At 48.4% G+C, this 12,774-nt stretch overlaps 1 protein-coding gene across 1 annotated transcript in view; it reads right to left on the bottom strand.

The window, feature by feature from the left end:
* LOC123791756 (uncharacterized) overlaps nt 1-4,504 on the bottom strand; it is a 149,956-nt gene extending 145,452 nt beyond the window's left edge. The window contains exon 1 of the mRNA XM_087864921.1: nt 4,465-4,504. Within this exon, the coding sequence (XP_087721047.1) occupies nt 4,465-4,504 (40 nt within the window). The remainder of the gene's footprint in view (nt 1-4,464) is intronic.
* Between the last annotated feature and the right edge of the window lie 8,270 nt (nt 4,505-12,774).

The raw sequence follows: 12,774 nt of genomic DNA, 5'->3' as shown, positions 1-12,774 counted from the left end.
GATGTGTTTATTGGCCACTTGCACAGCCTCTCTGGAGAAATACGTATTCAAAATCCTTTGCTTACTTTTACATTTGTGTTGTGTTCTTATTATTGAGTTGTAAGGCTTGTTTATGTAAATCCTGGATATAAATGTCTTGTCAGATATATGATTAACAAATATTTTCTCCCATTCTGTGTACTTTTAACTTTCTTGATGGTATTTTTTTTGTTTGCAGCATAAAAGTTTTTCACTGAGGTAAGACCAATTTTTTATGTTTCTTTGTCATTTCTCAAATGTCTTTCAGTCATTGATTTCCAACTTAATTCCATTTTAGTTGAAGAAAATACTTTGTATGATTTCAATCCTTTTACATTTCTGATGCTTGTTTTATGGTTTAACATATGGTCTGTTTGGAGGATATTCCATATGCCTTGAGAAGAATATGTATTCTACTTTTGTTTGGGATAATGATGGTCTATAGATGTCTATTAGTTCTAAATAGTTCACAGTGTTGTTCAAGTCCTCTGTATCCTTGTTGGTCTTTTGCTTAGTTGTTTTATCAATTAATTCAAGTCTGATACTGACGTTTCCAACTATTATTATTAAATTGTTTATTGCTCCCTTCAATTCTGCCTATTTCTGCTTCCTATACCTTGGGACTCTGTTAGTAACTATACATGTATTTAAGATTATTATATCATCTGGCTGGATCAACCTTTTTATCATTATAAAATGTCCGTCTTTATCTGTAGTAAAATTTTTTGTTTTATTTAAAGCCTATTTGGGCTGATACTGGTATAGTCACTCCTGTTCATGTTGTTCTCACAGTATATTTTTCCATTCTGACTTTCAACATATTTGTGTATTTGAATCTAAATTGTCTCCTATAAACAGCATATACAGATTGTCCCTGACTTACAGTGGGCTTACATCCCAATAAACCCATCGTAAGTTGAAAATACCATAAGTCAAAATGCATTTAATATGCCTAAACTACCAAACATCGTAGCCTCGCCCACCTTACACATGCTCAGACACTTAGATTAATATATGGTTGGGCAAAATCATCTAACAAAAAGCCTATTTTATCATCAAGTGTCGACTATCTTATGTAATTTATTGAATGCTCTACTGATAGTGAAAAACAGAATGGTTGTAAGTGTACCAGGTGCTTGCCCTCATGGCCTCCCAGCTGACTAGGAGCTGGGCTCACTGCTCCTGCCCAGCATCAGGAGACAGGAACTTAACACATATCACTTGCCTGGGAAAAGATTAAAATTCAAAATTAAAACTACAGTTTCTACTGCATATGTATTCTTTTTCACCATCATAAAGTGAAAAATTAGTGGGGACATCACAAGTCAGGAACCACCTCCAGTTGGATGTAGTTTTTTTGATTTGGGTTTTTTTTTTTTAAATCATTCTGACAATCTCTGCTTTAGATGAGATCTGCCTCTTCCCCTCTTGTTTTCTTTATGTGTCATGTCTTTTTTGTTCCTCCTTCACTGCCATCTTTGCCTTTAGAATATCTTCTAGCATGACATTTCAATTCCCTTAATGTCCTTTTTTTTTTAACCACACTTTTTTAGTTTTTTAGTTGTTGTCTTGGTGCTTACAATATTCATCTTATCTTACCACGATTTGCTTCAGATTTATATGAACTTAATTCCAATGAGATATAAAAACTTTACTTCTATATAGCTCTGTTTTCTTCTCCTTTTTTGGTGCTATTAATTTTGTACACACTGTGTCTATAGATGTTACAAACCCATCAACATGTTGCTATACTACTCTATACAATTATATATATATATAATATATATTATTATTACTTATACAATTATATACTCTATACAGTATATATGAATATATATAATTATTACTCTATACAATTATATATATATATATACATATATATATACATTTTTTAAAAGATTTTATTTACTTATTTTAGAGAGAGAGCAATTGTGAGCCGGGAGGGGCAGAGGGGGAGGGAGAAAGAATCTGAAACAGGTTCCACACTTGGAGTCTGATGTGGGGCTCTATCCCACAACACAAGATCGTGACCTGAGCCAAAACCAAGAGTCGGACGCTCCACTGACTGAGCCATCCAGGCGCCTCCAATTTTATATCTTTTTAAAAAGCTGAGAGAAGTATGTATTTACAGTTTGTTATATTAACCTTCTTATTTACCATTTTTGATTCTCTTCATTTCCGTCTATGGATTTGAGTTATCATCTGGTAAGGCCCAATACAGCTTCATTCTCAATTAATCATCACTTGTGCAGGACACAACCCACATCTGATGTCACCACTCCAGCTCTCGACCACCCTCGGGAAATGTCTGGGCCCTACTCGGCTTCCAGAACGCTCGTCCATGGCCCTGCACATACCCTGTGCTTCTCCTGAGATTCCCGTGCTCGCAACATACACCCTCACTGATTCTTTGCCTTTTTGTATGTTGCCCTTTCCTGCTTCACTAGGCTCCCCCCAACTCACTCTTCAGAGTCTCTCTCAAGTCCCACCTTAGCCGTGCAGCCTTCTTTGAGGTTCTGTAGGCAGCAGGCACCCCTGACACCAGTGCTTCCCACAGTTGTGCATAATGGCCTATTCAGCTCTCAGTCTCCCTGGTTCCCCAGGAGTCTCCCCTTCCTCCCCAGGCAGGGTTGAGGGCTGCCGCTCCTGGGCGCCTTAACTCTGACCGCTTTTTCATTCACTCCCCGGCTGCACAGGCATTGCTGTTATTCTTGCCATTGCTGCTGCTGCTGCTGCTGCTGCTATTGGCCGATCTGTCTCCCCACCAGACTTACAGGCTCTGCTGAGGGCACGGCATGGCTCGGAACCCCCGCTCCCAGCACAGGCCCAGCACAGGGCAGCTGTTCAGCAACACTTTTGAGTGTGAAGTTAGAGGAATTTGTCTCTCCTATTATAAAAATAACATCTATAATAACAAAATAGCTAACTATGAAAGACTCACCACATGTCTTGTACCTTTTTATACATTATTTAATCCTAAAATGATGCAGGTGGTATTGTCTTTATTCTACAGACATCTTTATGAAGCTGAGAACAACAATCTGCCCCAGCTACTTGCACAAGTTACTATCTGGTGGCATTTAATTCTGAATGAGGTCTTTCTGACTCCCAATCTCTGAGTGTACAAACATTAACTCATGATGTCACATGACTTTTACAGAATCCCCAGGACACTGGCACGGTGAGTCTTCACATCCTCACATCTCCTGCTGGCTATGTCCACAGAGGCCCTTGAGGGTCAGTGACTTGCTCTAAACCACAGATGAGCTGATGACGGCAGCAGTCAGGAGGATTACAGTAGCCATGTGTCCATGTTGCTGATGTCGCTCTGCTTCTTCTTGTGACCCACAAAATGCTGGACTCTGACCTTCGCAGGTACATTGGAGGCCCACAGCCTCCTCCACTCCAACCTCTTGGAGCAGAGACAGCATGCAGCTGCCCATCCAAACCCTGGTAGCAGCTCCTGCTTCTCCTTAAACCTAGCAAAAGAGGTTTGCCCAAGCTGAAGGAACTGCTCCCAGGCACTGACTGGGGCACGTTCTTGCCCACATATCCTAGCTGTCTATCTCACGTGGAAGAGTGTGGCCTGCCTTGTTCCGAAAAGACATAGCTGCCCAAGAAACAACACTGCACAGTCTACTAATGCAAACCAGAGCTGGGTGCGGAGCCTGCACAGGCTCTTCTCCCACCAAATGAAATAACCAGCCACATAATAGGTGGGCCTCACCCACTTGTGGCCAGCAGACAATGTCTGTCACCATCTATGGGCACGTCCTGATTTGCGTCCTCTCTGTCCTGTCTTTCCCATATCATGCCTCTCTCTTCACCCCACTGCAGGCAAGGGAAAGGCTGACCTTTGGTCATAGACAACCTGTCCCATCCCAGCTACAGTCAGCACTTGTCCTTCTCCAAATGCAAACACGTCTGCACTTCAATAGCAGTCAGGACTCCTGACTTTTGATTAGTGCCCTACACAGTGCACAAACCTAGAGAACCTCACATCCCATCTGACCGTGCCCCAGCCCTGAGGTGACTCAGCAAGACAGTTACTCTAGTTTTGCACCAGAACAGACCTACTCAGAGGAACTGAGTGAACTGCTTATAGTGGGTCTGCAGGCATGACGGTCCCAGGTCCCAGCCCAGGCCATTCTGCAGGCTGAACGGTGGGGCCTGGAGTACATCACGCCCTGCACAGCAATAGTCTTCTTCCTCTGACACAGAAGCACATGCACGACAGAGGCCCTGGATGGCCTCAGAATATCATCAGAAAGGGTCTCGCTGGAAAGCCTAAACTGCTAGGGCTGCCATATGCAGAAATGTGGGGGTTTTGAAGTTGGATCTTGTTCCACAACTTCCTTGTTCCCCCACCTCTGCTGTGCTCGCCACCTGGAAGAGTTTTAATTCTTTCCTATACAAAATGAGGCCTCTGTTAGGAGGTACACCTACCTGTCTGCTGCTGCATCACCCCAGCTGGAGGCTCTCCCATTTCCACAGTCTGTCTCCACTACCCGCTGGTGGTGTGTTTTATTTATTGTGTGGCCCGTTGTGTTAGGACACATGCAGCTGGACCAGAGGGGAGCCTGTGTGCCCTGAGAGAGGCACTGGGCCAACTTGGGGGGATTTGGAATTGGGAGTTGTGGGTGATAGACAAGTTGGAGGGGGTCCCAGGACCTGGCTCACTGGAAAAACCTAGAGCCAGATGCCAGAGAAAAGCACTCTTTGAATGTGGTGGCCCAGCCACTGTCCATGTCAATAACTCTCTGGGCAGACTCCAGACCACAAGGGTCACCAGAAGCGCCCTGAGAGGTGACTCCACCTACATGAAGAAGGATACAGCACACAGCCAACATGGCTCTTACTCTGTCCATCGGACACAAATCATGCTGATCACATGCACTTCTAGTAAGATGTGATAAAGGTGGTTTTGGGGACTGGGGCTGGATCCTCTGTGGAAATTTCGGGGAATCTGTTCCTTCCTCCTGGGGAGGCTTATCCAGCTATCTCTGTGTGTCACTTTGAGGATACTCCGGAAGTGTGCATTCCAGGCTCCTCCAGAACCCTCAATGAGCCAGACTGGCCTGACCCAGCAGTTACAAGCCCCCTGGGTGGTGGTGGGGGGACTAGAATTGGGGTCTCCTGGGGATGTCACACACTATGTTTCCTGATCATATACGAGGTTTATAACTATTCTATTTCCTCAATGCAAAGAAGTCACTAAGTTAATGATAGATTTTAAAAGGGAAGAATGAATCACTTTTAAGTGTATACGTCAATTCTAAGTGCATCTTGATTTCAAAAGTATTAAGCTGTTTTTAAAAAAGTTGATCTTACACTCAAGGAAAGGTGGGGAGTTACAGTGCCTCTCCTGAATATTCTGAAGTGAGTCCTCTTCAGTTTCCATGGAGAAAGGTGACCTGGACCAGGCCTCTGGGGCGTTCCCCAGGAGTAGGTGGCCGCTGTGTCCGTACCTGGCAGCTAGGGCCACTGGGGCCCCAGTCAGGGCTGCCTCTGTGGACAGCAAAGGGAGTGACCCTTATATAGGGTACAGAAAATTTCCATGCATCCCGAATTCTCTCTGCCCTGCCTGTCTCTGTGCCTCTGGGACATGACACTGAATACTCACCACAGTGTCCTCTCTATAAACCCCGGTGAGGAGCCAAAGCTTCCTGAAATCCCTAGCGCTCTCCTATCACTCTTCGGGGGGCTGCATCGGGTAAAATATGCCCATTTTACAGAAGAACAAACGTGCTCCAAGGTTCCACTCTACTAAAGGCCATACCGACTGGGGCCATAAAAGCCAGAATCCAGGCCACTGGACTTGGCGAGAGGAGCTTCTGGACTGGGGCTGCAGACACAGAGTGATAGCAGGGAGCAGCACCCCACATGTTGTCTTCTCCAGTTCTGCCATGAGGGCGGGAGGCACCCTTTGGCTTGGGGTGCACACAGGCAGGCAATACTTCATCTGTTGGGCCTGTCTCTCCCTTCTTACATTGTGCCTTGGCACTGGCTCTCCCCCAATGACTTTGGCTGGTAGAGGATCAGAGGTGTCCAGAGTCCACTCAGCTTCTCCGAGGCATGGCCCTCTGGCCTCCCGGCACTGTCCCTGGCCAGGTCTGGCAGCCTGTGCATGGCCACCTCCCCTCCAGGCTCACTGACTTCCCCGTGTTTGATCCCTGGGGAAACCCAACCTCTCCAAGCCCCCCCCCTCACTGTGGCCCCATTGCAGCTCATCCCCCATGGGTAGTGTCTGACTCCTTGTCCCACTGACATGGACAACCCACCCCTCCCCTAGGACCCAGGTCTCAGTGACTTGGAATAAAGGGCCATGTTACTAGTCACCTCACTGAAACATGTACAAAGCCTCCACTTCACTCAAAGCTCGAAGCTGGGCACTCGAGGGTGGGAAAGAGAAACAGTGGCCCTGGTCCTTAGGAGCTCACCATCCAGAGCAGGGGTCTTAACTTGCCATCCACAAGCTTTGTGGGCCTCTGAAATTGGAAGCAGAAGGTACATGCACACAAAAGCAGGGAGGGTTTTCAGCATGAGAGTTCACATCCTCTATTGAATACTCAAAAGGTTGCTGGCCTTATAACTCAGGAGTGCTCAGAATCACTTATCAGGGGCTTGTGCTGGACAGGCTGTGTCTTGCTCATGGCTTAGTCTCCTTAGCACAGGGCCTGGGGTCAAATAGGGCTTGGCAAATTCTTTGTGCTAGAATGAATGAAGTGAATTTGGGGGTTCGAATCAGTGTAATGGGCCAGAGCGTAGGATACTTTAGATTAGATCCTGGCCCGAGGGAACCACTACGCTCCCAGCGGCAGCTACAGAGGGCAGCCCTGAGAGACAGCAGTGGTCAGAGGAGCACATCTGCCCCAGAGAACACGGTCTCACACAAATGCTACCAACACTGCAAATACAACCCCACCCCTACCTTGGAGACTGGGGCCTTCAGTGCCCCCTCCCCACCTGTTCCCAATGTCCCGGCATCCAGGTCTCCTTCCCCTTTGTGTTGAGGAATTCCTGCTCCCCATGGGGCCTCTCCCATATCTGTGGTCTGCAGGAGGCCAGTCAGCTTCACCCAGAGGTGACCTGCCACATATGTCTGCCCATAGAACTCCCTGCCAGAAGTCAGCTCTTGCCCTGTTCCTGAGACAGGGCTGGGGGAGGACGTCTGGGGAGGGTAAAAGGCTGGCCTGTGTAGGTGGAGCGGGGGAAGAGGCACCAGGCTGCACAAAGGGGTGGGGCAGAGCTGCCCTCACAGTGACCGCCTTCTCCATGTCTTACTCACTGCCCTCCAGCTGGAGGCCAAACCTTCTCTAAACCAGTGTTTTTTTCTCCAATGAACACTTACCTGATGTTTTATAAACTCTAGAACTCACAGACAAGGGACTGGGGTAGACCCAGGAGGGGACACAATATCACACACAATATCAATGTACCTTGGAGTCTAGTCCTCAGGAACACTCAAGGTCTCCAGGCCAGGTCTTTTACAAATATGAGCATTTTGACTTTCACAACCGTCTTACAGAGACATCATTAGCCCATTTTACAGATACAAAGACTGAGGATTTAGATAACTACGTTATACCAAATATGCAATTAGGATTTTACGTGCCCCTAAGTCCACTATGGTGACTGAGACCTCCTCTGTCTCTCTGTCTTACAGCTTCTGCCCAGTAAGTTGTGAGGACTCACACTCTCCTTCTCGCTTCTTGAGGTTGAGGCATTCATCTCCAGGTAAGAAGCAGATATTAAGGGACAGAGACAGGGTGCATAGCTGCCCCCCAGTGAGATTCGGCTCATGCACTGAGCAGCATGTGGACAGCCTGCAGTGCTGGGAAAGGTCAGATTCTTGAGTGAGGAGGAGAGAACCTGAGGAAGAGTGGAGCTGGCTTGGTTAGGGGAGAGGGTGAGGGAGGGGGACAGAGCAACAACTCAGCTGGACTCAGCAAGGCAGAAGTATATGTAGGCTCTTAGTCAAGGCACACAGCACAATCACCCCAGGGCTTTTCCAGAAATATCTGTTTGGGCCCCCTCTGTAGTAACCAGGGCTGGGAGTGTCTTGCCATGTATTTGTGGATAAAGTTCTATGATCCAGCAATTGCACTATTGGGTCTTTACCCCAAAGATACAGACGTAGTGAAGAGAAGGGCCATATGTACCCCAGTGTTCATAGCAGCATTGTCCACAATAGCTAAATTGTGGAAGGAGCCGAGATGCCCTTCAACAGATGACTGGATTAAGAAGATGTGGTCCATATATACAATGGAATATTACTCAGCTATCAGAAAGGATGGTTACCCAACATTTGCAACAACATGGATGGGACTGGAGGAGATTATGCTGAGTGAAACAAGTCAAGCAGAGAAAGACAATTATCATATGGTTTCACTCATTTGTGGAACATAAGGAATAGCAGGAAGATCGGTAGGAGAAGGAAGGGAAGAAAAACGGGGGGTAAACAGAAGGGGGAATGAAGCATGAGAGACTATGGACTCTGGGAAACAAACTGAGGGCTTCAGAAGGGAGGGGGTGGGGGATTGGGATAGGCCGGTGATGGGCAGTAAGGAGGGCACATATTGCATGGTGCACTGGGTGTTATATGCAACTAATGAATCATGGAACTTTACATCAGAAACCAGGATGTACTGTATGGTGACTAACATAATATAATAAAAAATATTATTAAAAAAATAAAGTTCTTGGGGGTTAGGTATGTACCCTACTCATTTCCAAATGAGCCAGACAGAACATGCAGGAGCTGGTCTGGTGTCACAGCTGGGCCCTGGTATCATCTTGTGGAACATGAACAATGTCACAGAACATCACCTTTAGGCAGGGCTGCTCTGGGACCACGATGGAGAAACAAGCACCTGTCCTATTCACATCTGGGCACAGACGGAACATGCACATTCTCCAGCCCACAAAGACCCAACAGCCCCGCGCTGGCTACTCTGAGCAATGGCTGCCACTTTACCAGTCCCAGATTTAGCCTCAGAGTTGTCCCTTGTGCTGGGAAAGATTCCTTAAGTTGTAGTCACAGAATTGCCCCTGCTTCCTTCCCACACCCAAACGGAAAGCAAAGCCCTGCTTCTACAATTCTCCCCAAACCCACCTCACCAGACCCAACTGCCATAGTCAGTCCTCCTAAAACCACCACACTGACATGCAAGGAGGCATCTGCATACTCACAGGAGTGAGATCTCAGATGACCAAGCACCCCAGGTGGGCAGTGCCCAGGCCTTACACCTATTATAGAACCAGCCAGAAATGACACATCATTGATGACGCACAGACATGCCTGTCCTAAGGATGTGTCCTGCGGAGCACTACACCAGGGAGTCAGAATCACCTTTCTCTATTTTAGACGGGGCCTCCACCTTGCTCTCACTAACCATCACCATCTCTGTGCCAGTGGCACCCAGGAAGGGACTTGTTTTCAGAGAAGGAAGGGTGCTTTGAGAGGCTTTGGCCAGGAGACCTCAGGCTGGCTCGACAAGGAGACAGCGTGGCTCGACAGAGGTGTGACTGACAGGAGGTAGCTGACAGGTACACCTGTGCTCACTGAAAGTATGACTGGATGGTTTCTGACATGTGTAAACAGCGTAAAGCTATCAGCACGTTCAGAACAATGCACACTTCCAACACCTCCTGTCCCTATGTCATCCCACTCTCCTGCCCTCACCTGCCCTACGCCCTGCCCCAGGCACTACTGTTGAGCTTGTTGTCACTAGAGATTCATTAGTGCCGTCTGGAATTTTAGATAAATGCAAGCATTCAGCATTGTGGCTTCTCTCACTCGACCTGACTCTCTGGAGACTGACCCAGGCTGGCATAGGCACCAGCAGCTCACCCTCTCGGCTGCTGCGTGGTAGTCTATGGTGTGGACAGACCAGCATTTAGCTGCTTCCCATTTTCTCCAAAGCCTCAGTGTCCACACAGAGGAAACCGCTCCCAGGACCCTGGCTTCTCCTATCGGCTGTGTGAACCACTCTGAGGCGAGTTGCTAAGAGCCAGTGATCTCCTGTTGAACAGGGACTTTGTCCCTACATCAGGACCTGTAGCCAACAGCATCAGCAAAAGCAGCACCCTCACAGCCCAGTATCAGGACATGGGTTCCCATTCAGCCCCACTGGTTATAAGAAAAAATACATTTGTTGAGGGAAGAAGTGCACAAGGAGAAAACTAACAGATGTTGAGTGCTCACTTTGTGCTGGGGGAATCCCACGCTTTTAGTATCAAGCTAGCTTCCACAATACCCCTGAGATGGACACTTTGCATGAAGGAACACTGAGCAATGTGGGAGAGCTGGTTCACGCTGGGGCCCCGTGAGCCCATCGCCAACAGAAAGGGACCCAGGAGGAGGGGCTGGTGCCATAGCAGGTGGCTTCTAGATTCAGACTTTGCTCCAAGAAGATCCCTTCTCAAGCTCATAGGCAAAAGTTGTCAAAGAGAGACCAATCAGCCTACTTGGTACAAATAATGGATGATGCTCAAGGCTTATCAAGCCAGCCTGGGTGGGATGGGTCTACAGTGGTATACTGATGGGGTTTATCCACACACTACAGCCAACGGGGTGGTGTTGATTGGGCAGGAAGGCACATGCTCCCCACCTCAGTTATCACAGGCTGGTGGGGGGTTGGAGGGCTTCATCCCACTCTCTGACTTCAGCTTCTCTTTAGTCAAGAGAAGCCCCAAGAACAGCCCTGCTCTGATGGACAGTGCAGGCAGTTCAGGGTCTACCATACAGGAATGCTCAGCTAGGCTGTACACTGAAGTCATCCCAGAGCCTAGAAGCCAGTGCTTAGGCCCCTGCCCTGAATTCTGACCCACCTGGTCTGGGTGTAGCCAGTGGCTCTGACATGTAATTGTGGCTCAGGAGGGCTACAGCCTCAGGTAACCAGGCTTGCTTTTGTGTTAATGTGTATGGCATATCATACAGAGTAAGATGGAAAAGCTGGGAACATGAGGGAAGAGGAAATTATACTGTGTGGTCATAGGGTGTCCTAAGAACAGTAAGAAACAGAAATAGCAATAAGGAGACCCTTAATAAAGGTACATCTAAATGAACAAGTGAGAGGAGCACCTGGGTGGTTCAGTCGGTTAAATGTCCGACTCTTGAACTCAGCTCGGGTTTTGATCTTGGGTTTGTGAGTTGAAGCCCTGTGTTGGGCTCTGCACTGGGCATGGAGTCCACCTAAAATAAATAAATAAATAAGTGTGTGTGTGTGTGTGTGTGTGTGTGTGTGTGTGTCTGTGTGTGTGTGTGTGTCTGTGTGTCTGTGTGTAGGGGTAAAAAATAATTATAAGCCAGTATGCTCCTATGACTGAAGGAAGCCGAGCTGCAGCACAGAGAAGGGCCTGAAGGGGGTGGGGAGGCATCAAGGAAGGCTTCCTGGAGGTAACACTGCGTCCTGAAAGAGAAATGGGGCAGGGAATTTCCAAGAGGCTGATGCAGTGAATGTACCCTGGGGTAGGGCACCTTGTGAGCATGGGGGAGCCCCCAACCTGATGACCCGTGATATATGGGTCATAGGGGCTGCAGGGCCTCATAGACAGCACCACCCACATCCCCACAAGGTTCAGACTGGGTACCTCAGGAGGGTTCAGAAGCCAGGCATGGGGCCAGAACAGGCAATATCACTTAAACTCACAGCCTTTCAACTGGCAAGGGGGAAACTGCCCATTGCAGAGATGAGGAAACCATGAGAGGGCTCCCTAAAGACAGAGCACCCCTCACGAGCCAGGCAGCCTGAGCGCAGGCATGCTGCCCAGTTCTACTAGGCAGGAGAAGGAAACAAAACATCCAGGGTCAGGTACACGAGACCAAGAGCAAATTCTAACCCAGCACCTCCCTGAGGTTATAGACAGTGGCTGGACCTTCAGAAGGCACATTAAGGGCTGAGTCCGTAGCAGGTAGTATAGTATTGTCACAGTCCCCAGCTAAGCAGAGGCCAGACACCCAGAGCAGGGGAGGCTGGGCCACCCCAAGTCTGGAGAGCAGGGCTGGGCTTGCTTGAGTTTGGAGAGAAGGTTGTAGGAGTCTCCAGAACCATCCACCCTGGGCCTGCCTGCTCAGGCCCTCTGGATTAAGGGGCCTGCGTTGGGCTCTGACTTGGGTGAGGTCTTCTGCAGCCAATTCATTCATGGGCTCCGCTTGTGCTTCCCAGGACACACTATGCTCCAAGCCCCAGCCCTGCCCTCTCAGAGTCTACAGTGTAGCAGGAGAAAAGAGGACCCAGAATATGAAAGTACTCAAGGAATATGTTGAACGGCTGGGTGGAGGCAATCTTGTCATGGTTGCCTCCCAAGTTGGTAGAAGGAGTAGAGTGAGGGGCTAGAACAACAGGTGGGGACCATGCCCAGGGACCTCTGGCTTGTGGCCACAGCTAAGGTTTATGAAGGGCAGTGTGGGACAGCAGGCCCCAGGGTGGGAACTTCTGAGGAATGGCAGAAAGAAAGCAGTGCTGGGGAGGTATTGAGAGCCTCCTGGTAGACAGCTGGTCCCCATGCCCGGTCTGTCCTGCCCATCCACACTCTCCTCTTGCCATCCAGTGGGACCAGCTTCTTTAGGACTCAAAGGGACAGCCTCTCTATGACCTCTCATAAGACAGGGTCTCTGCAGCCTCAGGTACCTGCCATGGCCTTTACACAGAGGAGTTCAAACATGTAGGTGAACCCCTAGCAAATGTTCCAAGGGACCTGGGGCTCACACTTTCCCACTCCCAAAGTTGGGGGGTTCAGTGAGTCCTGGTG

The sequence above is a fragment of the Ursus americanus genome, chromosome 10 (genome assembly GCF_024610735.1).
Source record: "Ursus americanus isolate L20-20 chromosome 10, mUrsAme1.1.p, whole genome shotgun sequence".
In the NCBI taxonomy this organism is placed as follows: Eukaryota; Metazoa; Chordata; class Mammalia; order Carnivora; family Ursidae; genus Ursus; species Ursus americanus.
The sequence above is the reverse complement of the archived record's forward strand: the minus strand, read 5'-3'. Positions and strand labels throughout refer to the sequence as shown.